The sequence below is a fragment of the Pholis gunnellus genome (assembly GCF_910591455.1).
Source record: "Pholis gunnellus genome assembly, chromosome: 20".
In the NCBI taxonomy this organism is placed as follows: Eukaryota; Metazoa; Chordata; class Actinopteri; order Perciformes; family Pholidae; genus Pholis; species Pholis gunnellus.
In genome coordinates, this window is record NC_136547.1 from 2,511,265 (window position 1) to 2,538,428 (window position 27,164).

Consider the following 27,164-nt stretch of genomic DNA (forward strand, 5'->3'; position numbering starts at 1 on the left):
TGAAGCCAATGAGGAAGTGCCTGAAACTTCTTTCTAATGGCCAGCAGGGGGCGACTCCTCTGATTGTATAGAAGTCTATGAGAAAATGACTCTACTTCTCTCTTGATTTATTACCTCAGTAAACATTGTAAACATGAGTTTATGGTCTCAATCTCTAGTTTCAAGTCTTCTTAATTACAGCATGATGTTCATTTAGTAAATGATGGTCCATTTAGAGTCAAACAGACCATAAAGCAGGGGATGCTTTAGGGCGGGGCTACCTTGTTTTTGACAGGTTTCTACCACGGCGTTGTCCAGTTTGGGTGTTGTCCATGTTTTCGTTAAAAAAAAAAGTGAACCCTTTTACAGTGTGTTTTTAATTCATGAAAGTTCATTGTAACCTTTTTGGTTGCATTCAAAAAAAGTCTTATTCAGCGTTTGGTTGTACTTAGCTTCATCCATTGTCAATTCTGGTTGCAAAAAAACAAGATGGCGACGGCCAAAATGCAGAACTCGAGGCTACAAATCTGCAGTTCACAAAGCAATGTGTGAGGTCATGGTAACTATGCCCACTTCTTTACTGCCACTGGCATTCAGGAAGAACTGAAGAGAAAGATTGGATTAATGCAAACACGAGCAAATTCACAGTATTGAAGGAGTGTTTAGGTTAATATACGTAGGTGCTGAATGTCATTCAGATACTGGCTTGAGAGGTGAGTAAAACAATCCTATCTTGAAGTTATTCTATTTTCTTGTTATTGCACGGCTGCCAAAACAGATTATACAGGAAATCAGACCAAGAGAGTGTTTTGCAATTCCAGTTCTCTCTCCCAAATGACTCTTTCTTGTATGTTTGAGAATGTTAGTGGTATATTTATGCAAATAATATTCAGCCCAAACTGATTTTGCACACAGAATGCTGCACCATCAGTTTTAAAGCAGCTGGTTCAGCTGTTGACCCACCAGCTTCAGATACAGTTATATAGTCATAAAAAAGGGCAAAATCCCAGGAGTCTCAGCTTCCACTCAGTTTCCACTTCAGTGTTGCTATCAAAATCTGCTAAAAACCTAAGTTGGAGTTAGTGGATGTGTGACTGTATGTCTTTCACGTGAAGAAACCAAACCTTGATCTACAGTAGAACATTCTGGGAGTTAGATGTTGGAGTTTTCTTCTAAAAGGCATGCGCAAATTGTTCATACGTTATACGCAGATAGAGATTGATCCAGACCCCAAGTAGATCCTGTTAGAAGGGTTATTATTGCAGAGCTAGGTTTCGTGCACCAGGTTCTTCCTCTCCTCGTCATGTCAAAGTGTTTGCACTCTTCCCTTCCACCGCGGGCCTTAGTGTGTGTGACCTTGCATCTAATCTCTCTGATATCTAATAAGATTATCGCAGTTATCTCCCCGATTCATTTCTCACTCGATTGTCTTATGTGAGGCCCAGTTATAGATCACAGAAAGTGTCAGTGAGACTGGGACGCTTCCCAGAATTCATTTGAGGGGGTGACGGTCTCCTAACAGATATCAGATTTGAGAATACTGAGACTTGAGGATGGATCAGATGTCAGATATTCTATACTCTTGTATCTATATGTTAGTACAGGCAAGCAGCATCATCTAAAGACTGAATACAAACAATTAAATAGGCTTTGGATTCATAACTTTTGAACAGTGGCGGGCCGTGGATTTTATACCTGGGCCTTCAGTGCTGTTCTCCACTTCTAATAACCTCATTATGACGTCACAGCTATGGGTTATTATTTGTTTCGTGTAAAAGCCGCATATTCACATAACACTGCAACATTTGACAAATGAAATGAAATGTGCAGATACATGAATACGAGCATGACGGGACGCTGCGTCATTAACGGACAATATAGTCCAAATCAATGTAACACAATGACAAACTCACAAGAGCAGTCGCATATATTCATATGACAACAAAGCAACAAATCAATCCAGCAGACCTGCAGCAGATCCACGCATTCCACCACACGAGCACGAGCCATTCAAATATTATTCATAAAAACGCCACGATAGACAAATGAACAGTAGCAACTGTAACAAACGAACTTCACTTACCAAATGCTGTCTATCCTCATTTCTTTGTTGACAAAGAGTTTAATCCCAGTACATCAGTTCCAGTAAGAAGTCCTTCTCCATTCATTGATGCCAGTCGAGCCTCCCCAGTTGTTTCGCCAATCGTCGTCGGTCTTCCGCTGCGGGTCGGTTGTCCGTCTTCCGCAGCCGTTCGGTGGTCGTCTTCGGCCGTGGACCGGCGAAGGGTGGGCCGCGGTTGTGGAGCTGTTTCCCTGCGAACGTGGTCGTTGAGTTGTAGATCCACTCGAGTCTCTCCAAAAGTACCAACGCTCAGTTAAAATGAAACACATTCACAGCCATAACATGTGCAATGCTTCTCCGACGCTGCATACAAATCCTTTTCCTGGCTGGGTCAGGGCTGCTAGCTGTGGGGTCATTTCTTACTGTCCAGTTTGTTCAGAAATGTCCTTCTTGAGAAAAGCGTTCCCAGTAACTCCGCCACTAAATCCATTTCTCCTCCTTCCACCATTTCATATTAAAAAAAACAAAGCTAGGTAAAATGTCTTTCATATATTTCCACTTGAACTCTATCTGCTACAACCAAAGCTCTGCTAGCAAGCATTATGTTTCGCCACTGACCAATCACAGCACACTCTGCACCTTGCAGCAGAGAGGCATCTGGACTCTGAGCTGCAGTAATGCTGACGTAACTGTAGGCCTGCAAACCGCTCTGGTGCGTCCATGAATCTCAAACTAAAGATCTGATTGGTTGAAGACTATGTCAATCAACAATATCGTCCCCATTCACTTAAACTGCACATGGATTCACTGGGTGAGTCTGCAGGCTGGGGCCTCTCTTCTTACTAGAGACACAGAGGTGAAATCTGATTGGATAAAAGCTCTACTTAAAACAAGCTGCACTGGAAGCAGAGCAACTGAGGAGCACAGTAGCTGTGCAATGAGAAAATAAGATAATGGGAAAAATATTTGTATAAATTACAATACATATAAGAAAAAATTAAATGTATTTAAGAAAAAATATTAAATTATAAAATAGCTATAACTTTGTGATTCTGTTTAGGCCAGCAGAGAAGGCTTTGCAGGCCCTGACGGCCCGCCACTGCTTTTGAAGGATACCCATTATGATTCAGAAATACAAAAAAAGCTGTGTTAGTTAAGATAACATTCTCCCACTTCCTGTGAAATCAAAACAAGTTGCAATGACAAGTTTCTCAGAAGACGGAGCTTTGGAAGAAGCTCCAAATAGGTAATCTTCACCCAAACACTCACAGGAGACGTGGCTTTGAAACAACACTTAATTCCAATGGACACATGTGAAGGCCAATGCAAACAAGCACACATGCATGCTGGACGTGCTAATGCAAACACACAAATGTCTATATTTTGTGGTCTTGCCTTCTTTCTGATCAAATTAGTGTAATGTGTTTATGGAATACCTGAATCTCATGTTTTTGCAGTGTAGACAGGCGTGAACTAGCCAACTAGAGTAGGTAAACCATTGTCACGCTAAATATTTCATACATCTGATGATGTGTATGTTCGCTTCTTAAAATTAAAATTAAGATGGATCAAAGAAACTGCTGTAAAATTCATGTTTTTGCAGTTGCAGGAGTAAAACAGCTACATAGGTAAGTATCATAATTATATCTATACATCTATATATATACACAGTATATATATATAGATGTAGTTCTTCTTTGCCACCAATGACGTCACTTTGACTTCACTGGATGCATAAAGAACATTTGGTAAACATTGATACGCAAATAGATCTAACAAAGAATAGTTAGCTTGCTGGTAAATGGCACAGCACTCCCCTCAGCCTCAGAAACATATGGACCAGTAGCCTCTAATGTTATTGAGAATATGAGACAAGCACACATTCCAATAAAGACCTAAACAGGCAAAGAGGAAAGGATATTCTTTAATGCTCTCGAAAACCTCATGGTAAAAGTATAACACAGTGATTTTACAGTTCAGAATGTGCAGACTAAAGCACATTCAGTTTCACAGATAGCAACTGTTGATTTCTGGTGACCCTTAAGGCCTTTACACACCAAGGGTGTGACAAATGAAGGATACAAAGGTTTGAAATACTCGGCTGCTAAACTATTCAAACCGGCGATATGATATCTTTTCTAACAGTAGGGTACCTTCAGACAATTTAAAAGATCCTAATGCCACAGGCAGACCGTCTCCGCTGCCACTCACTTGACCAGCAGACCTCAATGGTTGAAGCTAAATGACCTGTGAGCCCTCATGGATGGTCACGCTCATGGTCCACATCATATAAGAATAGGTACCAGGTCGTCACAGCACATTCTTTTCAAGTCCCTACGTTGTTTCCCCCTTGTTTCCTGGTTATTACGCGCTGTGTTCGCTTGTACTTACATGTATATATTGATACGTATCTGTTGAATGGAAATATGTGAGGCACGAATGAAAAAAAAAAAATAGACTAACAAGGAGATAAGCAATAAATCCAAAATTCACAAAAGTAAGTGTAGTTAGCAGAATCTGTGTTGCTCTGTGGATTCTATGAGAATTGTCTGTTCACTGTACATCCATCAGCTCTTTGACTGAAAACGTTCTTACTCAGTGCACTGTATTACCTTTGCACAATGTGAGTGTGAATGTCCAAAAATGTGCTCACAAAAATAAAAATAAAAATAATAAGTCATGCTTTGTAGCTCTCCACCTATCTGATCTATCCCCCTTTGGTCAGCAGAAGCCACAGAGAGCAGAGCAGCAGCAGATTTCTGCCCTCACTGTGGATTTATCCCTTCCAGAAAGGTTGTGATTCTAGCTGATGGTCGGTTTTGCTATTCTGTGTCAGAGAGCCTGCGCCTGCCTGAGTGCCCATGAGCGACGGAAGCACGGCTTTGGACCATCAGTGACTCTGAGCGCGATGGGGAGAGCAGATTGCCTCTGTTATCTAGGTCATTTAGCAAAGGCCATTGTCTGTGTACAGCTCGGTGTTTAGGACGTTACATGCAGTTTGCACAAAGACACTTACACAAGTGACACAAGGACGCACACACACACACACACACACAGCTCTGAGGAGATGATGCTTACTCCTCCTCAAACTCTCATTGTCTCGGTCATTACAGCAATGCCAGGGCCGAACACAGCCATCCGGCATCCACCGCACCCGAGGATTTATCGAAATGAGGCTGTAATTACCCCATTCAATGGCAATGTAACTGCCATGCAGACTTCCGATTACATATGCTAATATTTTGGCTTCAATCTACACTGTAACGTTGTGTTCTTTTTAGCTGCAATATATGAATCATGTGGTCCAGAAAATGTCCCTGCATGTTTTTTTCAACAATCTATATTAACTTCATTCCTATTGGTTATAAAACGGTGTATTCTGCCCAGACCATTTTGACACTGAAATGAAAAGCACAGCATCATTAAATATAATGTCGACAGTAAATATGAATTGCATTGATGAACTACCTTCTGATTCATTTGAATTAGGAAGTCCCAATTTCGCATTTCAAATATGGTAAATAAAACAACATGGCGACGGCAAAATCACCGAAATCGAGGCTTCATAACGTTAGTCCACAAACCAATGAGTGATGTCACGATAACTTCTTTCATACAGTCTATGAGAAAGGTAGGTAGGTTGACAGGCAGGTAGCTCGTCCAATCATGACATTCTGACATTCTGACATCACAGGCTTATTACAGTCTATAATACGCCCGTTGGGATGTATTCAGAATTTGCACAATAATATCATCAAATGTTTTTAAAGATTACAAACCCTGCCTTTAAGACACACGAGGTGCATTGAATTGTTTTTATGAAAAGAAAAATTCTTTCAGTGTAAATAAAAACATTTGAGGAAATAGAATAAATTTGAAACATGAGGTGCTCCATCTACAATATGAACATTAATCTCTGTGATACAGTACCTGCCTCTGCTTCCTCTTAAGTATTCATGTCCCCTACAGGTTTCCACTCAGCCAGCCCAGACATAGAGATTAGAAGAGAGGGAGTATCAGAGTATACCTGCAACGTTTCTGGTTTGAAACCCCTTCGAGCTGTTCAAAATGCCACAGGATTCACAGAAGAGACAAATTCATTCATTAAAGAAATCCCAATTACTATTTCAGGAGGGTTTGCGTTGCGCTTCCACAAGGAAGATGATTTGTGGTGGAAAAGGATTTGACCTGCTGTTGAGTCTTTTTAAACTGAAATATAGAATATCATCAAACAGAACTTGTCTTTTAAAAATATTTATTCTTGCAAGAAGAGGCACAGTTACACAGAGTCACATAGAGTCTGTAGAAGTGTGTGCTACCGATTTAAAAATCACACCGAGTTCTAAAGAGAGTGATCAAGGGTGGGGGCCTGTGTACTGGAACATCCTGTTTCAGGCCGTGCAGCCCTGTGTAACAACAGACACACAGATATATAGGTTTTATCCTTAAGGCATAGAACATGTGAACAAGAGAACAAGAGGATATGTGTGCAGGCATGATGCAAGCTTATGATAGTTTGTTTCTACTTATTTACTTGCTTAATGTATACTAAGTAGAAATGTATCATTACAGATGTTGGTCGGGATGGCGTTATCGTCTGTAACCAATTTATGAAAGCAGTGCAGACCGGAGGCGATTAGCTAGCCAGTAGGGGACAACAGAGAGACTCACATGCACTGAAAGTAAGGGCAGGTGGCCCAGCGACATGGACAGATCACAGAAAAGCTTGGATTACAACACACACAGAGGGAGAATGGCTCGGCTCAGGTTGACATTACTGCACTACATCTTTGCATAGCAAATAGTTGTTTGCTGCTTCATTAGTGCTCTGGGAGACGTTTGAGTTCAGGCAACAAACTTTCTTAGTTAGGTTTAGGAAAAGATCAGAGTTTGGGTAAGAATAAATCCCTTCTGGCAGAAAGCCTTGATGACAAACTGTGGAAACAGCTAGCTTGGTCCTGTCTTAAGTCCAAAAATACACCTACCAACCTCTATAGCTTTGTTGAATCTGTACTTGAGGCTGATATTACAATATTGATCCTCCTTATTCTCAAAATGAATAGATAAATGAATAAATGGTTTTCTCCAAATGTTAATGTTGATACTCCTTTTAAAGAAGACATATTATGCCTTTTAATTTGGGTTTCTACATAGCGGCAACCTCCAATGACCAAAACTAACGCTAACTTCAACATGCTAACCTGCAAACTAAACACTACATCAAGATAAAAATAACAAAGCTTAATGCTCCAAGTTTGAAGATGGGTCACAGATAGCCGGTATTGATCCATACTGAGCTTCAGTTTGGAAGTGAATGCTGCTTTGTACAGGTCCTCATTAAGAAAGTGAATCCACTGGGTCTTCACATCTGTTCTTCTAAGTCTGCTACAGCGAGGGCGTTACATTGGAGGACAGTGAGGTTGATTCAGAAGGTGGACATGCTATCTGACTAGCTCGTTGCTACACATTATCTGATGGAGCAGGGAAAAAAACAGAAAGGATGTTCTTTTGTCATATTTTGGAGGTCTGCAGACACGCCATCCTGGAAAGCCATGAAGAAGTGCATTTAGCATTATATGCCACCTTTTAAATAGTGTTGATGGATGCTGATTCATGTTTAAACGTTCCTAGGTGAAGCTTAGGTTTGTCTGCTACAAATCCAAAAATTCTAACTTCACAGAATTCCATTAAGCATGTCCACTCTTTCAAATGTTGGCTTCCCCCAAAACATGAGTGTGGATTGTGGTGGTTGCGCCATGCAGGGAGAGCATGCATGGTCAGGTATTGATTATACAATGTGGCATTTATAGACTTACAGAGGCACACAGAGCCTGTTTTGACTGTGTTTGTCTGGAGGACTTCTATCCAGCTGTGAGCCCCAGCTTGTTTTTTAGTCCCCAGCTTTGGTTTATTTGTTGCCGTGGTATTTTAACTCCGACAGTGTGGGCGGTGCAGCACTGTACTGTGACATCTCCACAATGCCTTCTTAAGTTTGAATTTCTAAAGGCACTGTTTGATGTGTTTTTGATGTGTCTTCAGCCATGTAGGGTATTGTATCACTGCTGAGCTATTTCTCTGTTAAAACAAAACAGAGCCCGGAATATGTCTTCCTATGCACCATGGGATTTCTCTCAAGGGAAGACCAGCCAATCACACATGCATGTGACAGCATGTGTGAGCGCTTTCTGAGGGTTTGAATGCATGTATATATTAAGAGAACTAGATACCAAGAGGGTTCCCCATTCATTTCAATGAAGGTTGCTTACATATCCTGGCAGCAAACGTCTGCAAATATAGAGAAGCAACACATCCACAGCTGTGCCTCAGTAACATTATGAGCAACCTTACTAAATGTCTTGCGCTAGCCAACATGATCTAAAAAGCACGCTCCATCATCACAAGCTACATAGCAACCCCGTCATTCTCACCTAATTTGCAAATTTTGCATAGAAATAATTTCAAATTTAGCTCCAAATGTAGAAATATAATTACATTCACTTCACATTTGTTTAACCTTTTAACCCCTAAGCCTATTTTGAGGCCTCTGCCTTATACTTTGTGTATAATTGTGTTTTGAGTGAGTAAAATGACTTGGTATTTATTCTCATAATCTCGTCGTTAAGTAGGTATATAGCATGTGGGTACAATTCATTATATTCGTTTCGGAAAAGTGATTTATATGACGCTCTTCTTCGCAAAACACTCTCGTCGCTCAGGATTAACAGGTTTTAAAGTAGACTGCAGAGTGAAACGTGGAATCAAAGCAAAAGATTTGTTCACTCTTTCAATATTTCTTTTGCCATCACAAAATACAATGACGCTTCTAGTGAAATCTTTCCTAATAACAGCTACACAACTACAATAAATATGTTTTCAGGAAAAATACATTGTGTCCATCTTATCAGTGTTGGACCACTCTGACTGGACCTGATACCATTTGAAATATGAGGTGACATATCTCACTGATATCGCCCTTTAAATCAGCCTGATATATGAACACAGGCTGGCTCCATCACACAGTCGGAACAGGTCCTCCTCAGCCACACCAACAGGACACCATTTGAATTTGGCAAGACGAAGAGATTGATGTCTGAAGCAGCATCGAGCGGAGGTTGAATTTGTCATGTCCCCGTCTTGGTTCGGCCGACAAGCCTGTGATATAGTGAGCGAGCCGACAGCTGCTATGCGAGATAGGTTGGAGCGCGCACACGGCTATGAAACGCTCGAAAAAGCCTGTAAAGACAAATCAAGTTGACCTGAAGAGTCTCAGGTCAAATGATGTCCAGCAGGGAAACATTAAAATACAACATGTATGTTTTATGGAGGTCAACTAGGAGTTTTTTTTTTTCCTGTGCATCTAAGTACAAAACTGATAGCATGTGACAGCTCATACGAGACTCACAGGGAGAAAGATCCTTGACCCGGTGAAGGACGGACACACACACACACACACACATACATTCCTACATTACCAACAGTGGACTGTCATGCTTCTTCTGTTTCTGGTCATTTAAAAAAAACGGGAAAAAAACTGGAATGGTAAATTTACTGTGCCTCAGTGTTCTATATGTGCTTGTACTGGAGGTGGGTTTGTTCTGCTCTTGTGTCTTATGTAAACTTTTCATTTGCATATATGTGTATTGGTTTTGTCTATACATTTTAATTCCATTTTAATTAGAAATGTTGTAATTTTAGGCTGCCTTTAAACATCTGGCCGGGGACAGCAGATGAAAACTAGCCTCTCTGGCTAACTCTGGCTCACTTACAGTTTGACTGTTCATTGGTGTGCATTTACCCTGCAAAATAAAATAAATAAATAATAAATGCTTAATAAATGGGACCTAATAAATGCATTTAGGCTGTGTCAGAAAGTTTAATTATATTAATTTCCTCTCATCAGTATAGCAAACAATTATACATTAGCTTTTCACATTAGGCAAGGCAAGTTTATTTGTATAGCACATTTCAACAATAAGGTAATTCAAAGTGCTTCACATAAAACCATTAAAAGCATCAAAATATAAGGAATGTTAAAAGTAGAATACAATTATTGGAAGAATACCAACATTCAGGCTTCCTCATGTGACTCAAAGGTGAACTGCAGATGTAAATGTTAAATAGAAGACCAATTTATTTGGCGACCCTGATAAAATTCTCCTGCGACCCCCCTGTGCGTCCCAACCAAGTCTTTGGGAATGACTGCTCTAACGCCAACCAACTAAAACTCCTGATTCCAGGGTAATAGAAATGCTCGCTGCACTTTAGCTCATAAACTTTCTCTTTACCTGCCACCAGGCTCTCACGATCGCTATTGTTCATGAGCAACTCTCAACGGAGATTAAACTGAACCTTAACAATAATTAGATACAAATCCAAAGAACAACATTCTACTTTCATTGCATGTATGGCAAATTGCCTGTTCATCATGATGGGGAGAATACTGTGTTCAATGGGGATGGAAGCAACAAATGTGGATCGGCCATGATTGTCACAGCTTCCCGTACACATGTTGTATGATTAAGAATTCTTTCTGATCTAAGTGTCCCACAGGTGCATCAGGCGAGTCTGGCCACCAATTTACTAATGGTGAGTTCACACTAAACGAGAAGCAAACATATTTTTCATGGTGCGATTACATAAAAAGTCAATGCAAAGATGCTAATTCATGCCAGGACGTCCTGATGTTGTTAAATCAGAAATCATGGAAAAAGGTGTCTGGTGCACCCAGAACTCTATGACACCTCATATTTGTACAGAGACCAGATAAAACGATGTATTCATGTATGTGTATGAACCATGCACTGTTTATAGTACAAACAATAACATTGTGACCGTATTCATGACTAGATGATTTAACAAAGCTTAGCACTGATCGATCCGTACTCCATTCAGAAAGCAAGCATGTAGTTCAGGGGTGGCCAACCAGTCAGAGACCAAGAGCCACATTTTTTACTGTGTTACCGCAAAGAGCCACATCATACACATGGGCACACATGAACATCACCCTATCCCTTCCTCACACACACACATACCTTTGCTCAGCCAGATTTATTGTAAATGTCACACACCAATATGATAATGACAGAAATTGACTCCTAAGACCACAGGCCAGTCATTTTCAACAATGAACATTGTGTACACCAGGGGTGTCAAACTCATTGTCGCTCTGGGGCCACATCAGCATCATGGTTGCCCCCAAAGGGCCGGTTGTCGGCGGGGGGGGGGGGGGGGGGGGGGGGGTGCTGCTGCTCCTTCTTCGTCGGCGGGGAGGGTGGCTGCTGCTGCTGCTGTCACATACGCTGGTGGAGGTGTGCGCGGCGCGTGCGGATCGGGGAGGAGCTCCGCCTTGCGCGATACAACGGATATTTGTAAATTGTCCGACTTTTACATTTTTACTTAAAGCGGGGCTTTCAAACAGTCCGTCTCGGCGTTAAATGGGTCGACGAGGAACGTAATCTGTGGCCGCACATGCGCGTTTGACGAAAATACCGTATTTAACTCAAGCGAAGCGAACACGAACATTAAAAAAACACAAATACAAACTTCGATATCACCACTCTTATACTTCAAGATGTTACATCATCCAACATTGATATTGGCAAGACTTACTTGTCAACTACTAGTTAGCATGCATTTTTTTTTTTTGTAGTCACAGTTTTAGGTCTAGTTTGTCATGTTCCAACCTGTTCTCACTTCCAACTGATCAAATACAACAGCTGGGTCAGTGGCCCTTCGCTTCAAACCTATAATGCTCCACGTACCCCTCAAGCTCAGGGGTTCTCACACCCCCATTTGATAAGATTTCGGTTCATGGTCCCCCACTATCAAATACAGTTATGGGAACAACTGTGGAGGAAGTAAAACCTATGATCAGAGTATTCACTCTTAAGGTGCGTTCACACCAAGCGCGGTGCAATTTATTCGCGCGAGTAGATTACATACAAAGTCGCCAAAACGCCCCAAACGCGTGAGTTGAAATTTTTCAACCTCAGCGAAAAAATGGCGTGATGCTGCAGCGCGATAGCCTATCAACGTTGAGATGTTTCTCCTGTCATCACTGATGTCCTGCCGTTGTTGAATCAGGAAACAAATACTGTAGCAGTTTGTGTTCACCCAGAGCTCTACGATACCTCATGTCAATAGAGACCGGACCAAACTATGTGTATAAATGTGTGTGTGTGTGTGTGTGTGTGTGTGTGTGTGTGTGTGTGTGTGTGTGTGTGTGAACCTTGCGGAGAGAACTAACTAAATATGAATTCCGACTTTTTACAAATCTGCATCATTACGTAGTTATTTCGGAGTCCCTTTTTGTCGGTTTATTGCCGTTAAATCACAGCCAAATCTGTTTATTTGGGATTCATACAGCTGTAGTAAACCAGCCGACATGTGGCTTTCTAGACACAGTGAATACACCTCGATGAAATCCACGGAGCTCCTCTGGACTATGTTATGAACCCAGACATGACGGTGTTTAGTTTCCCGTGTTATCTGGGACTTCCATAACACGTACTAAGCAGAAATAGAGGTTATTTTTTCCATGGTTGATGGCGGACAGTTGAACGGCTGCCAGGGCGATAAGCCACGCCCCCTCTCCGGCGCGTCCAGTGCGTCCAGTTTGGTGTGAACACGGCATTATGACTCTTACTCACTTCCACAGTTAAAAACAAACTATTCCCAATTGTTTTGGACCACCCCCTGGATTTCCCTCCAGGACACCTGGGAATCCCAGGACCCTTAGGTTGAGAACCACTAGATTAGCTTCAGCTTTGCACGTCTTCGCTTTTTACACGCAAACACTGTCTTTTCAAAATAAACTTACATATTCACAGGAAACAACGTGGCATGGTTAAGGCAATGAAACTACTTGGTTAGGTTTAGGAAAGGGTTGCGGTTTGTTACGTAGTAAAGTAGGCTAAGTTAAGTAAGTTATGTACCCTTCATAACGTGACTAATAAATGTACCTTAAAGTGGGTCAACTTCTTTTGAGTTACGGCCACTGACCAAGTTAACCGAACAGGCTGCATGTTCACTCTAATCATTACAACGGTGCTGTCATGTTTGGAGCCATGCCAGCACCCGTCTTGATTCTTATTTTCATTTGAACTGACTAAGTCTTGAGGGTGTGTTTGGCTGTTAGCGATGATGTCCTACAACATACCATATCAGAGACATGAACATGCAACTATTCAAAGAAGGACAACTATGTGCAGCTTTAGCCCTGATGCAATGCTGTGAAGTATTATCTGATCACTTTTCACAATGTTTCTTAAGAAACTGGATTCAGTTTATTTCATTTGAGAAATGCTTCGTCTGTGATAAGTGTTGAGCCAACTGGACGACAACGTGACAGAACTTATGATAATGATGCATTATTTACAGCAGCTCATCTGAGGCCCAGAGGGGGAGGAGGACGATGCTGGAGGCTCTATTGCTCCACTTCGCTCTGTTACGAGCATGTTTTTTACACAAAATGCATTTCCTGTTGAAAAGCAGTATATTATCATGGAGTACAGCGTAATGCCATTTGGTTCCTCTCCTCTTTCCTCTCTTTTGCCTTTCTCTCCTCCTATCTGCTCTCTCTTCTCCATTCTCTCCTCTTCTCTCCTCTTTCCTCCTTTCATCTCCTCTCATCTTATCTCCTCTCCCCTTTTCTCATGTCATTTTATCTCCTCTCCTCTCCTATACTCTGCTCCTCTCCTCTCCCACTCTCTCATTTACTCTCCAGTTTTTATCTGCTCACCTCTGTCCTTCTCCTCACCTTCTCTCCTTCTCTCTTCACCTCACGTATTTCCTACGTCTCTCTCCCTCTGGGTATCATCCTCCATCTCCCCTTTCTTTCCTTCTCTCCTGTCATTCCTCTCCTCTTCTTTCTATTATTCTCCATCTGCTTCTTTCACTTCTTTTCTTCAACCAGATATATATATATATTTCATCCTGCAGTTCCAGTGGCAGAACTGCCAGCACTTCTCTAAACACAGCAGTGGGAAAATAGAAAGATGCCCGGAGGAGAGACTTAACATATCAGCTCCTATTTACACACAGTCCCAGCTGTCTGGTGACATTTCACCACAGACCTTTTAATAAAACATTAGCAGCACAGCAACTTTCACAATAGTTTTGAAAGTCAAACTACAATAATGTGGATTTTCAGCATTTTCCTATTGAGACAGCATATTGAGTGATAAAAAAGATGTAATCCTCATAAACATGCAGTATGAGTTGAGTGTTTTTTTCTGACATCACTGCTCATCTACACACTGACACGGCTTCTATGAGCCAAACATCCCCGATTTTTACATCAGCCGTCAAACCAATACACACTTTTCACCTGTTTCATCACAAATTTAAACACACAATTAAACAGTTATGTGCATAACAAAACTGACAGACGAGTCTCTCCACACCGCACAGGGAACCTTTTATGGAACTGCAGTTCATTTAACAGAAATCATACTAGTTAAACTATAGGCTACGTAACAAAGTGCTAACTCTATGAATCATTTGAATAGTACCTGCACACTAAATCCTGTTTATGAAGCTGTAAATGTAAAGTATATGACTGTACAGTGGTGAAATACATCAATGCTGCTGTTAATATAGACGTCTCTTACCAAATCTATAAAAAATGGGCATTTCATTGGTTGAGAATGGCACAAAACGCCATTTACTGTTTTTAATCAGCCCTAACCTTGCAAGGTCAATGACATTGTGGACCGGTTATGACTAATGTACGTCATGAAAGGTTACGTCACCACTCAGAGATTGCCCCTGACACCTGACATTTTTCCCACTTACTTTAATGACATGGTGATAGAAAACAATTGAAAATGCCAGTATCCAGCAGACAGAAATATTAGTTATGTGTTTCTGAGATTCCCTCTCTTAAGCTCTGCTTCCCTGCTGCAGCTGGAAATGAGCTTGATGAACACCATCATTTGCCAAGGTTAGGGGTCAGAAAAGGTATATTTAATGGTATAGCATTTCCTTTTTTATGAAATACGTACTATACAATGACTTTTATGACATAAAATGAGTTCTAATAGTGACATAAATACAGGTAAAATGATGGCCTAATGCCTTGCTTTGTATTTATTTGCTGTTAATAAAGTTGATATGGAGCCAGTGAAGGCTAATACTGCTGTAATGTGGGCTCTACGGTGAGCCTTGCTGCAGGGTTCTGGACTAGTTTCAGTTGCGTGCAGACTGTCTGAAGCAGGTGAGTAAGCTGTTACAGTAGTGGCGTATTATTTGAGCGTGGACGACTTTCTCAGAATTGTTTTGCAACAAAGGAGGAGTTTTATAATGTCTCTTAATAACTGAATAAGTCACGTGATGGAACCAGTGATTTTACAAGATGTGTAAACATTCAGATGATCTCCAGTAACCCTGTCATCTCTCCTCCCTGGCAGATGTACGTGACGTGCACGGTTCAGGCGAAAGGCACACGTCTGGCCAAGCCGGTGCTGTCTCTCGGGCTCATGTGTCTGGCCTTCCTCACCGGTCTAAACCGCGTGGCTGAATACCGCAACCACTGGTCAGACGTCATCGCCGGCTTCATCATCGGCACTGCCATCGCCGCTTTCCTGGTGAGACTCAACCCAACAGAGGTCATATGTGCTCTATGTTGGTGTAGTACAGAGGTATAGAGGGATGTGGAGTGTGTGACGGGGGATACGGTGACATCTGTCCAGCTGTTGGATGATGTTATCCCACCAACATCTAGACACAGGTATAAAGCCGGATCTGGGTCTGTCCACGGTGGACCGGTCTCTGCTGGAGGATCTGTGTCCATCCACGGTGGTGCCGGTCTCTGCTGGAGGATCTGGGTCTGTCCACGGTGGACCGGTCTCTGCTGGAGGATCTGGGTCTGTCCACGGTGGACCGGTCTCTGCTGGAGGATCTGGGTCTGTCCACGGTGGACCGGTCTCTGCTGGAGGATCTGGGTCTGTCCACGGTGGACCGGTCTCTGCTGGAGGATCTGGGTCCGTCCACGGTGGACCGGTCTCTGCTGGAGGATCTGGGTCTGTCCACGGTGGACCGGTCTCTGCTGGAGGATCTGGGTCTGTCCACGGTGGACCGGTCTCTGCTGGAGGATCTGGGTCTGTCCACGGTGGACCGGTCTCTGCTGGAGGATCTGGGTCCATCCACGGTGGACCGGTCTCTGCTGGAGGATCTGGGTCTGTCCACGGTGGACCGGTCTCTGCTGGAGGATCTGGGTCCGTCCACGGTGGACCGGTCTCTGCTGGAGGATCTGGGTCTGTCCACGGTGGACCGCTGGAGTCTGAGCTGAAGTTTCTGGTGAACCTGCATGATTTGGTTATGAACAACAGTCTCCTGAGTCTCAAGTGTTTGTTTGAGCAGATTCACACGAGTACGTGTAATCACTACGACCTCTTAAGGAAACAGTCTAACAGAAGGTTCAGGCAACAAAACCACATAGTTGGTTTAGGAAAAACGTCATGGTTGGCCTGAAAATAATTATGCAAACTAAGTAAAATACATAAACCCTTCACAAACTTAACTTCACAATAACTCAACAACACATTGGGACACAAACATCGGTCTCCTGGTTGAAAGTCCCGTGTTTGTTTGACTCTCTCTTGCCGTGGGAGGAGGGGCAGGATGTGCGGATTGGGTAGCGACTAGCGAGTGACTCGTGTTGTTTGTTGTTCCTGTGTACTCGCAGGTACCTGTTCCAGCATGTTAGGCTGATACTGGTTTCAGAACAACAACTAATTGTAATGGCTAACTTAAAAAAAAAGTTAACCATTAGCCAAAGATGAAGAAAGAGTTCACACGTACAACATCTATCAGGGTGAAAGAGCATTGCAGCACATGCTTTTTTATGAAATACTATAGCAAGGCTTGTCCTCCCCTCACAGCTGTGCTGCACACTATCATGAAACGCACACACAGTGATGATGAGTGGGCCCTAGATACAGCACGTTTCCTAGCAGCAGCTGAAAGAAAGCAGCAGCAGCAAAAGATAATCCCCCCCCCTCTCTCATCATCTTTCTTGCTCTCACATGAGAAAGGCCGGCACATTCTTTGCTGTGGGGCTCACGGCTTGGAGGGGGGAGGGGGGGGAGAGTCTGTGATAAGACCTGGCTCAAGGCTCAGCCTCTTCACACGGAGCTCCATTAATGTTGGCCCTGGTTAAAAACATTACCGTTCCATTAGTGATGGACAGAGATAGGAAAAAATACAAAGACAACACTTTTAATACCAGAGAAACTCCTCATCCTTCATCTCTTCCACCCTCTGCTCTCTTTTCCTCCCCCTCTCCTCTCCTCTCTCCTCCTCCTGCTCTCATTCTAACATGGCTGCCTCAAACAAATAGCTCTCATTATCACAGAGAACAGTAACTCAAAGAGCTGACTGGCCCACTCTTGGTTTGGCAGGGATGCTATTTTATATGTGCAAATTATCTCCACAAGAGACTGCTGATATATTGGGAGCAATAAAGCCTTTGAAGGGCCTGCAGATAGGTTGTGGTGCCTAGCAACATGGCTTTAGGTCTTGGGAATTAAACTCATGAATGGGGCTTTCTAATTTAAAAGAAAGAAGAGAAAAGAGATTAATATGAATAAATATACCAAGATTTAGCCTTAAAACACACCAAATATGTCAATATACAAGTTGGTGCTACCTGGGTCTCCATTTACTTCTAATATTAAGTCTGGTGAAGCTCCATTAGATGTTACTACCTTTATCTTTTTGTGTCTTTTTATTGCAGCAGCAGTCGTAACAGAGAAAAAGCTCTTAGAACTATTTGTTACCTGCTCAGGACCAAACAGCAGCTTAAAGACACATCGTTTTTCCTCAAGAGTTAGTGGAGACCAAAAACCGAGCTAAAAGAGAAAATATTTTACTTTACTTTAATTTGTTTCTACGCAGGATGCGTTTCAGTCACTGTGTCAATAACCAACTTACCATATAAACGTAATATGTGATGATATGCCAACGTTGTGTTCACGGCATGTTTCCACTGCCCCCAAGTGGCCAACAAGTCTATCATGCCTCAGTTAGCCTACTCTCCTTTTGTAGTAAAACTGCCTGACAATACAGCCTGGTCTAATAATGGTGTCCCCATACAACAAAACTGCATTGTCAATAATGTTTTGAGGAAAACATATTTTCTCCTGGATTATGTTTGTGTTTGTCGTTTCTAAGGATGTCCGCGGAACTCTAAGGAGGAGGAGGGATGGATGGGTGGGTCAAGCAAACACTGGACTTTTAACCAGGAGAGCGCTTTCTTCTGTCCTGTGTGAACTAAAGTCCACTTTGACTTCATTTTAAGTTTGTTGCTAACTTAAATAATGTGACGAACATATATATTTTAAGCCAAACCCTGATGTTCTTACTAAACCTAGCCAAGTAGATGTGTTGCCTTAACATAACCAATTGGTTTTGTTACGTATCAATATATATAATTTTGTTTTGTTTAATTCTACAATCTTAACCACACGTTTAAAACTGCGACCGTCTTCAGGGAGAATGGTTTCCTTCGAATTGTAATTGAGTTTAGTTGCCTGGTAACAGGCTGTCGGATACAGGGTTGGCCCATAGGATACCGCCACAGTAACTGTAAGTGAAGAAGGCACAAAGAGTTTCATCTGATCAGCTATAGTCACATAGTTGGAAGGTTCATTTCTATCTGCTCTCAGCTGAGTTTGTGGCCTGGGGAGGAGCTCTGATCCAGGAGGGCAGAGCCTGATAAGCACCAGAATGGACACCTGATCGGTTGTTTGTGGTTAAAGACGTTTCTCAAGTTTTGCTGGCAAGCTTCATGACCCTCCATACAAAGTTCCCAGGTTGCACTGCTCTGTAGGATATAACGAACTGCAGCCCTGAAGAGTTTCTGTATCTCTTCTCTGCTCAGCCAACTTGAAATTGGTTATTTCATTTTGAACCTCAAAGCCACATTTTGCTCCTTATTAGAGGAGCTCCCACATCCATCATATAGCTTCAGTAAAGCCCCCAGGAAAAAGTCCATACACACATATGTGACCTACATTCTTGGGTTACTCTCTTTATCAGTCCTTGGAATTCAGTTACTCACCCATCTCTATCCTCTGCTGTGTGTGTGTGTGTGTGTGTGTGTGTGTGTGTGTGTGTGTGTGTGTGTGTGTGTGTGTGTGTGTGTGTGTGTGTGTGCGTGCGTGCGTGCGTATGTGTGTTATAGGTGGTGTGTGTGGTCCATAACTTCAAAGGCAAGTTACTGCTGAGCGAGGACTCACCAGAGGAGCGGTCCAACACAGCCATGCTGAACATGGGCCGGATGGAGAGTCCTCTGGAGAAGTACATCGCCTCACAGGTCAGTCCAGCACCACACACCTTCTTATGCCCTGAATACAGTCCCATCACGTTTTCATGCTGGAGTAATGCATGTCTGTATGAAGCAAACTCATAGTGAACATCAGCTTTAGATCAATATGGCTCTTTGAACACTATTATGTTTCGTTAAACACAGAGATTCAGTTTTTCTTCCAAATTTTAGTAGCCGCGCACCAGACCTCTGGATGCCCGCTTCAGTGATGTTGGAAAACCTGAGCCAAGCAGAGCTTTTTAGAAGTTGGGAGGTCATACTTCTGTGCTAGAGCGTTCCTGTGTAAAGGTTTTGTTGAGGTCGATGCAGCCGTAGATGTTTTTGCAAGTCAACTTACAGAACAGTGTTAGGAACGCAAAGCCAATTTTGCTGGCGGCACGATTGCTGACAAAGTCAATGGAAAGATGTGATTAGATTAGGCACGTGTGACGCACATACCAAGCAGCTTTGTTGCCTTACCCCAACTAAATTATTTTCTGTGAGGATGGAAGTTTGTTTTGGAAAGACTATTGTACATGTAAGGAGCGGAAACGTTTTGCTGGACAATTGTAGGAAAACACAAAGACAAATGTATGAGTATACGTTGACTATTGTTTGGTTAGGGCAAAGTAACTTCTTGGTCATCGGGTCACGATGACTTGATGTCACGATGACTTGGCTCCGGCACCACTAGTTGCAAGTCGATGTCGAAAATTGCTCCCGTAGCTGTGCCTACGGTATGATAGCATCTAAAATGTAAGTCGCTTTGGATAAAATGGTCAGCTGAATGACTGTAATCATAAATAATCCATGGACACCAAGAGTCCGGGCAGTTGATTTGGCAGCACACCTGGAGAGGTTCAATCAAGGTAAATGTGAAGTGACAGGTGTCAGCTACAATCACTCAGCAGTATATTACACACGACGCTGGTGTTAGTGTTTCACCTGCCAAGTAAGATCATGTCACTGTTTTTAAATACTTCCTTTTAGTCTTCAAAGCATTGGTTACATCAGTGGATTTACTCATGGCAGTCTAAATAGTAAAAAGATATCAGCAAGTGCAATGAATTAGTGAAAATATTAGATTCCTTGTTGGATTGGAATGAATTTTTAACACATTAATAGTGTGTAAACATATGCTACTTCCAGCTTCACAAATGTGGGAATTTGCTGCTCTTTTTGGAAATGAAAGCTGTAATTTTGTTCCCATCTTTTCATAAACGAGTGCCAATGACTAATAGGACAATTCCTTTATTGCTTAGATATACAGTATGTTGATAATGTACCCATATTGGTCTAACCCTGGTTTATTTCTGCATTTACATCATGTGTGCATAAACTGCTAGTTAGTATGTTTCGTAATGTTAGCATTTGTTCATCGATACAGTTCTTGTTCTTGTTGGGCTTAATAAACCATTAGCCCTAATAACGGGTACAGGTAGCAGTGTCTGACTTTTAACGACACACCTACACACACACTGCTGTAGGAGACGGATGATGAAGATGAAGAGTCTTGCTACGTTAAGGAGCGCCTCCTGGCCTTCCTGCACTGGCTGCAGGGTCTCGAATGGTTCCAGTGTCTCAGGAACAAAAGGCAACAAACCCTGACGTGGTTTCAAACTCCAGCTCTCTCAAATCTCTGGACATATAAATACCTTTCATTTTATTTCACTTATGAATTAGACTGGCTGATATTGTTCTGTAGACCTGGTCCAGCCTCAGTCCTGTCTGGTCTAAGAGCTACTACACCGAGGTCATAGGGGATGCAATCATACGTTAGCAAACCTTTTATTAAGTATGTGCACTGCCCTGCCAGGACAGATGAATCTAAATCAAATGCACATGATCTCAACAGTTCTGCTTCTCTCAAATTTGCCCCTCAATTTCCGGAAATCAATGGTTGGCTCTATATGAAATATTGCAATTAAGAGATGAGGTGAGAATCATCTTTTTTCCCTCTTAAGAAATCTGTTCACCTGATTACATGATGTTTGTGTCAATTAATGGACTGCCTTTATGTAGCACTTCTCTATTCTTAGCAACCGCTCAATGCGCTTTTCAACCCAAGCCAGCATTCACACACACACACACACACACACACACACACACACACACACACACACACACACACACACACACACTCATAGCACGTTTCAGTATCTTGCCCCAGGACACTTTGAACAGGGATCGAACCACCGACCTTCTGATTAGGCAACGACTGCTCTGACTTTTGAAATGTTGATTTCTTGCATCAGAGCACTCTTCGTGCTCCCATCTGAATCAGATTCACTTCCCGTTTCCACAGCAGACGTTTTGACCTGTCATAATAGGAAAAGCACAGGTGGAACTACCACAAATAACCATGTCTTTGTTCAGCAATTACTGCAAGGTAATGCCACAACTAAAGGTGTTATTGGTGACACATATTTCCAAGGTCAAAATGTCTGCTGTGAAAAAGTCTATTCAAACTTAGCATCACTCCAATAATGTTCAACCGCTGGGGGCCCTCAGGGCAGCCCCAGTTTTGGAACCACTTAGCTAGACCAACAAATCCCCTTCACTAAGAAAATATCTAATTCCACATTGCCTTCCAAAATGACCTATTTTGCACCATATTAATATGTTACTATGCTATGGATAGAGTTTAATCATAGTTTGAATAGATGAGATACTTTCAGTGCATCAAGGGCTTGCAGTTGCTGAAGTTTCCATTAGGATAGCCGTAGCACACCCAAGAAATTCCAGTGGTTTATTCATAATCTTACATTTGTAATGCCTTAGAATACCTATATTTTATTGAGTGTGTTTGTGAGGCACATGAGTTTCTGGCGGGTGATTTGGTCAGGGGGAGGAAAAGTCACAGAGAGCATCAGACACCCACGGTGCCTAGAGCACGTTGGACCAGGACAGGTGAGCAGAGTGTAATTTCCCCTCAACGCTCACGGAGCGGCTCACTTCCTCTGCTCTCCCGCTCTGCACTCAACTCAGATTTCGTGCCGCTACACTCAAAACGCTCACAGCTCGCTCAGAAAAAAGAAACAAGCTGCGTTGTATTTTACTTAGGGCTGTACTGGATTTGTTTGGGGGCTCACATTCTAAAAAAGCAGGATTGAACGAGAAGATGTATGTGTTCTTCTTCCTGGATTGCATCTTACTGAGACATATGCCGTCATTAGAGGGACTTATGGTGATTTGTCTTAGCGTTAGAGCAGTATGAGGCCACAGACATGCAGGATTAAGTACCACATGGTTGAGGATAATACACACGTACAAGAAGTGTTCACTCTAAGTGCCTTCAAAAGCTTTATTCTTCAAGAAATAAGACCAGGATTACACACTTTTCCAACTTTTCATCATCATCCCTACCAAAGTGTTTACATTTTAAAAATGACAACAACAGTGGACATGAATTAGTGAACGACAACATCAACAGTGAGAACACTGGTATGTATGTGTCTCTAAGGTGATGGGATTCAGAAATAGACAAATGTGTGTTTGTTGTGTATTTCTGTGAGATTTACTCTCAGCTTAATTATGAAGAAACAGAGCAGGCACTGGAACTCTGATCTGGCTGGTTAACTCACGCTGGTTAATGCCAGACTGAACCCATGAGTGCTGGGTGTGTTTTGGCAACTTGTTCACTCCCATTTGGTTAAATGAAGATGCTTGATCAGTGCCCCTCACCGTCTAATACCGAGGCATAGAGGCTCCCTTCTTCTAACACCAATATAAACCAAAACCGTGTCATTATTAGACACTCGGGAGCAACTGATGTATAAAGAGTGAGAAAGAGTTGTGGATGGGTCACAGGACACAGGACTTTCACCCAGGACACTGCTGTTCATGTCCCGTCTTCAACCTGTGCGTTGAAGACAGCGTGTTTCGTACGCTCCGCTCCACTCTTAAAACGCTGGCAAATCAATAACGACTTAAAGTGCCATTAGGTCGAGGCGGCTACATCAGCCTACTGGAGGTAGTGTCAGACTGAAGATTCTGTCTGCTTTCAGACACGTTTCCTGTTTTTACTTGGTAAGTTTGTAACATGTAGTTATTAATGCTGCGGTCTTGCTTTCAGTGACTGACTAATAACAGCACACAATATTCTCCAGTGGTTTCACATCTAAGGATAACTCTGGTTTATTACAACTTGGGTCTTATTTTTCAGATTGTATTCATCCATTTAACAGCTAAGATAGATGCTGAAAAAGATAACAATATAGGATATTTTTCTATTTTAATAGCAGTATATATTAAGTAGCAATATTTCGTAGTTTTGCCCATCATTTCTAGTAGTTCCAATAAAATCATATTCACCATGTTAATTGTTGAGATCTGGCAACCCGTTGAACGCTCAACACGAGCAGTCAGAAGACAATCAGACAGGTTGTGAACAAATGGCCATTGGGCTACCTGACTACTTCTAAAAAGATATACTGTATGTGATAAAGGTCTGGTAAAAGATCTGCTCTCAGATCTAACCAGAACAAGTATAGGAATTTGGGAACCTCCAGAACAAGACAATGCTGAGATGTAAGGCACTGAGTTTACTGCAGAAGAGATAATTCCCTTGATAGGTGTTGGAAATATAGAGTATAGTGTGCAGGTCTCAGTTTACAGTCACCTAGTATGAATCTCACAGCTTTTTGATGCAAGAAACATATCACCCCAGTCCAGTACAGACAAGAATATAGACTGAGCTAACTGTTTGTCGATGTTTTTTTAATCTGTCCAGAAGGTTAAGATATCGTCTGAATTCTCTTTATAATGAGGGTTTCCCCACATTTCAGGTGTTCAAACTTTCAGTTTGAGCTCCAAATAAAGCGGTTTAGATAATGATGTCACCATGTTCCCAGATCTCAGCTATTGCTTTGGTGAGTGCAGTGTTTTTATCTCTGATAGAAGTGATGGACAAAACTACAAAAATAAGAGCCAGCGTGGAATTTCCTTTGAACAAATCAATTGGTCCAAACATGGTCCTTTGGCCCATCTGTTGGGCTGGGGGCCATCTTGGTCCATAGTGATCAAACCAGTTTGTATCCAATGAAATGAAAGAGAGGATGAGGCAAAGTTCAGCTACACTCGGCACTGTCCAGAGTATTTGGCATGTGAGGTTGAAGTGCTTTTCTTCCTTTCTCTTTGTGTCTGAGTGAAATCATTTTTTTTACATCTTCAGAATTCATGATGCCAGATGTAACCGAGGCGTGCTCCTATTTACTCTAGCCTGCTGTGTTGTCTTCTCGCTTCCTCTAACACGATACACATTTAGCATCTGAACGTAGAAAATACACGACTCCTATCTGAGGATTGAATTCACAGCGTCCTGCTAAGAGAGCCTGCTTGTAAAGAATAGAAAATCTCACACTCTCACCTCGGCTACGACGGAACATTGACTGCTCTAAAAATAGCTCAGCATAAAGATGCCTGAAAGCTAAACAAGCCACAGTGAACAAAATGTCAGGGCAGGAAGGAAAGAAATGTATCCCACGCTTTTATTCTATTTCTTTCTTCTTTTGTGGAATGGAATGCAGAATCCAGCTGGAAGACGCCATAGCCGTACATTTCGAAGTAAAGTTTTGCTGAAAGATAAATGAAACAGGCTAATGATTTGATCAGATTTTGCACCAAATCTGCTTTGTAGAAATCAGATCAAAACACACAGGACACTTTCTCGTTTGGAGGGTGAGTTATTGCTTTTTACCAGAAACGCAACAGGAGAAAACTGCCATGTGAGAGATGTTTTCACCAATATAAATGCTAATATCTCTCCCTATTCAAATGAAAACTCTAAAATGATGAAAAGCGAGACAAATCATTGGCTAGAACTTGCAGCCTCAACAGACTACTGGATGCAGCAACCGTGAGGAAAACCACATCAGAGGGTGTTTGTGTTTTATAACAGGAGGAGGTCAGTTATTTTACATCTCCATCGTTGATCAGCTGTACAGATTAAGAAGTAGGGAAGGGTGACATGTCAGGAGCGGAGTGTGAGTGGTATGTCACTGTTGATTCCTTGTGTCCTGCTACTGTTTTCTGTCTTATGTCACTCATGGTCTACTGTCATATCTGCGGTATGGCCAATCGTTGTGGTTAGTATGCTTAGTATCGTCTTGTTTTATTCGCCGACTCTTAAGTGGTACGCTACTTTGACTAGTGGTATGTTATTGCTGCTTTTATTTATTAATTTATTGCTGAAAATGAAAAATCAAACATTTCAGATTGCAACTCCACAGATGGCCAGAAAGAAATGCAGGCACACACCACTTCCCAACAGGATATTCTGAACACAGTGAGATACCCTTTAATGTGGTATGCATACGCCATTAGACACATGGCAACGTACCACCGATCAAAGGAGCATATGACACTAAAACAAGACTAATGGTGCCAGTGGGAAGTGGTATCTGTCCAATACTGTACCTTTAGAGTTCTTCTATTCTTCTGGTCTGTGGTACCAAAGGGCCTATTATCCGCTGGCATATTTGTACAACTTGGCAGAATACTTATTATACTGTACAACAAATAAATCCCCATAATAAAAAGAAACATTGACTGATCTCTACTCCACCACTAGTGAAACCATAATCAGAGTTTGTTAGAATAAACAATCAGTGCTGTTATTTCATCAAAAGAACATTCTCAATAGGACCTCCTCTCTCAGCAGTGAGCTTAGCAGTATAGCTCCTTGAGGAGGTAGCGAGAAAAGCTTTCTCCACCCCCCCCCCCCCCCTCCTCTCCTCTTCTCGCTCCACAGCCAAACACACTCTGAGGTTGGATTAGAGAATCAAAGCCTCTAGTCTCCATGAACAACCATCCCCTGCTGCTGCTGCGTCTTACTGGCATTGTTCTGCCAGTCTTGCATGTTGTGATAGTTGCTCCTTGGGGCTAAGTCTAGTTCTGTTTGAACTGCTCTGAGATATGTTTAGAACTTGCTCTAATGCTGTGTTTTGGACATATTGAGGTTCTTGGCTTAAAGGGCAATTTGGTATATTCCACCCTGGTGTATTTCCATTCGTAAGCATACCTTCTAATACACATACTTGGACACATGAGCAGGTTTGTATCCTGGAGTTGTTGGGTGTTTAGAGGCTTACAACTGACACCCTCGTCCAGGCGACCCGACCAAGTGGCACTTTTCAGCCCGTTTTGTAGAGATTAGGGAAACAAAGAATTGTGTAGCAACAGATATCGGGGCAAACTGTGTGAGTGTCTTCTACAGCTACGTCAGGTGGAAATATACCAGATTGTTCCTTTAAACCATCTCGGATTCAAAAACATCTTTCTTTCTGGTTTTCTAATTTTTTTTTTCTGTTGTGAAAACAACCTTAAATAATTCTGTTATTTGGAACTTTTCCCTCATAGATTAATTTGTGGCTGAACGTATTTTCTCTTTTGGTTGACGATTGCTGGAATGTCCATAAAAAACTCTGACCAAGAGCAGCCTGAAATTACTTTTGAGGAATCCGTCCAAATAAACGTTTCCTGAATAGACCAACCAGAATACCTTGTCTCCTTTGTCCTGATTTTATTCGTATTATTTTTCCTTCCTCCCTGCAGAATCACATCGCCTTCGCTGAGGTCACATGACGTGGAGTCGGCCGTCTGGCAGACCCATTGGACGTCCACGCTCTTCACTGTCCAATCCAATTAACCGGAGCGCAGCGCTAAACCCGTTCTCTGTGTGTGTGTGTGGTCTGTTGGTATGTTGTTCTATGTTGTCTTTATCAGGCCCCTGTTGTCATTTGCAGCTTCTCGTATTCAAGGGGAAAAAGAAGAAAAGAAAGAAGAGTCAGTGACCCAGACGAGAACAGGTTGCTT

The 27,164-nt window shown here is 42.2% G+C and overlaps 1 protein-coding gene across 1 annotated transcript in view; it reads left to right on the forward strand.

Annotated features, from left to right (window-relative positions):
• Nucleotides 1-26,933, forward strand: part of LOC306712455 (phospholipid phosphatase-related protein type 5-like) — a gene marked incomplete at both ends in the record, with an annotated part of 70,101 nt that extends 43,168 nt beyond the window's left edge. The window contains 3 exons of the mRNA XM_079181752.1: nucleotides 15,451-15,627; nucleotides 19,227-19,358; nucleotides 26,904-26,933. Of these exons, the coding sequence (XP_079037878.1) occupies nucleotides 15,451-15,627; nucleotides 19,227-19,358; nucleotides 26,904-26,933 (339 nt within the window). The remainder of the gene's footprint in view (nucleotides 1-15,450; nucleotides 15,628-19,226; nucleotides 19,359-26,903) is intronic.
• Between the last annotated feature and the right edge of the window lie 231 nt (nucleotides 26,934-27,164).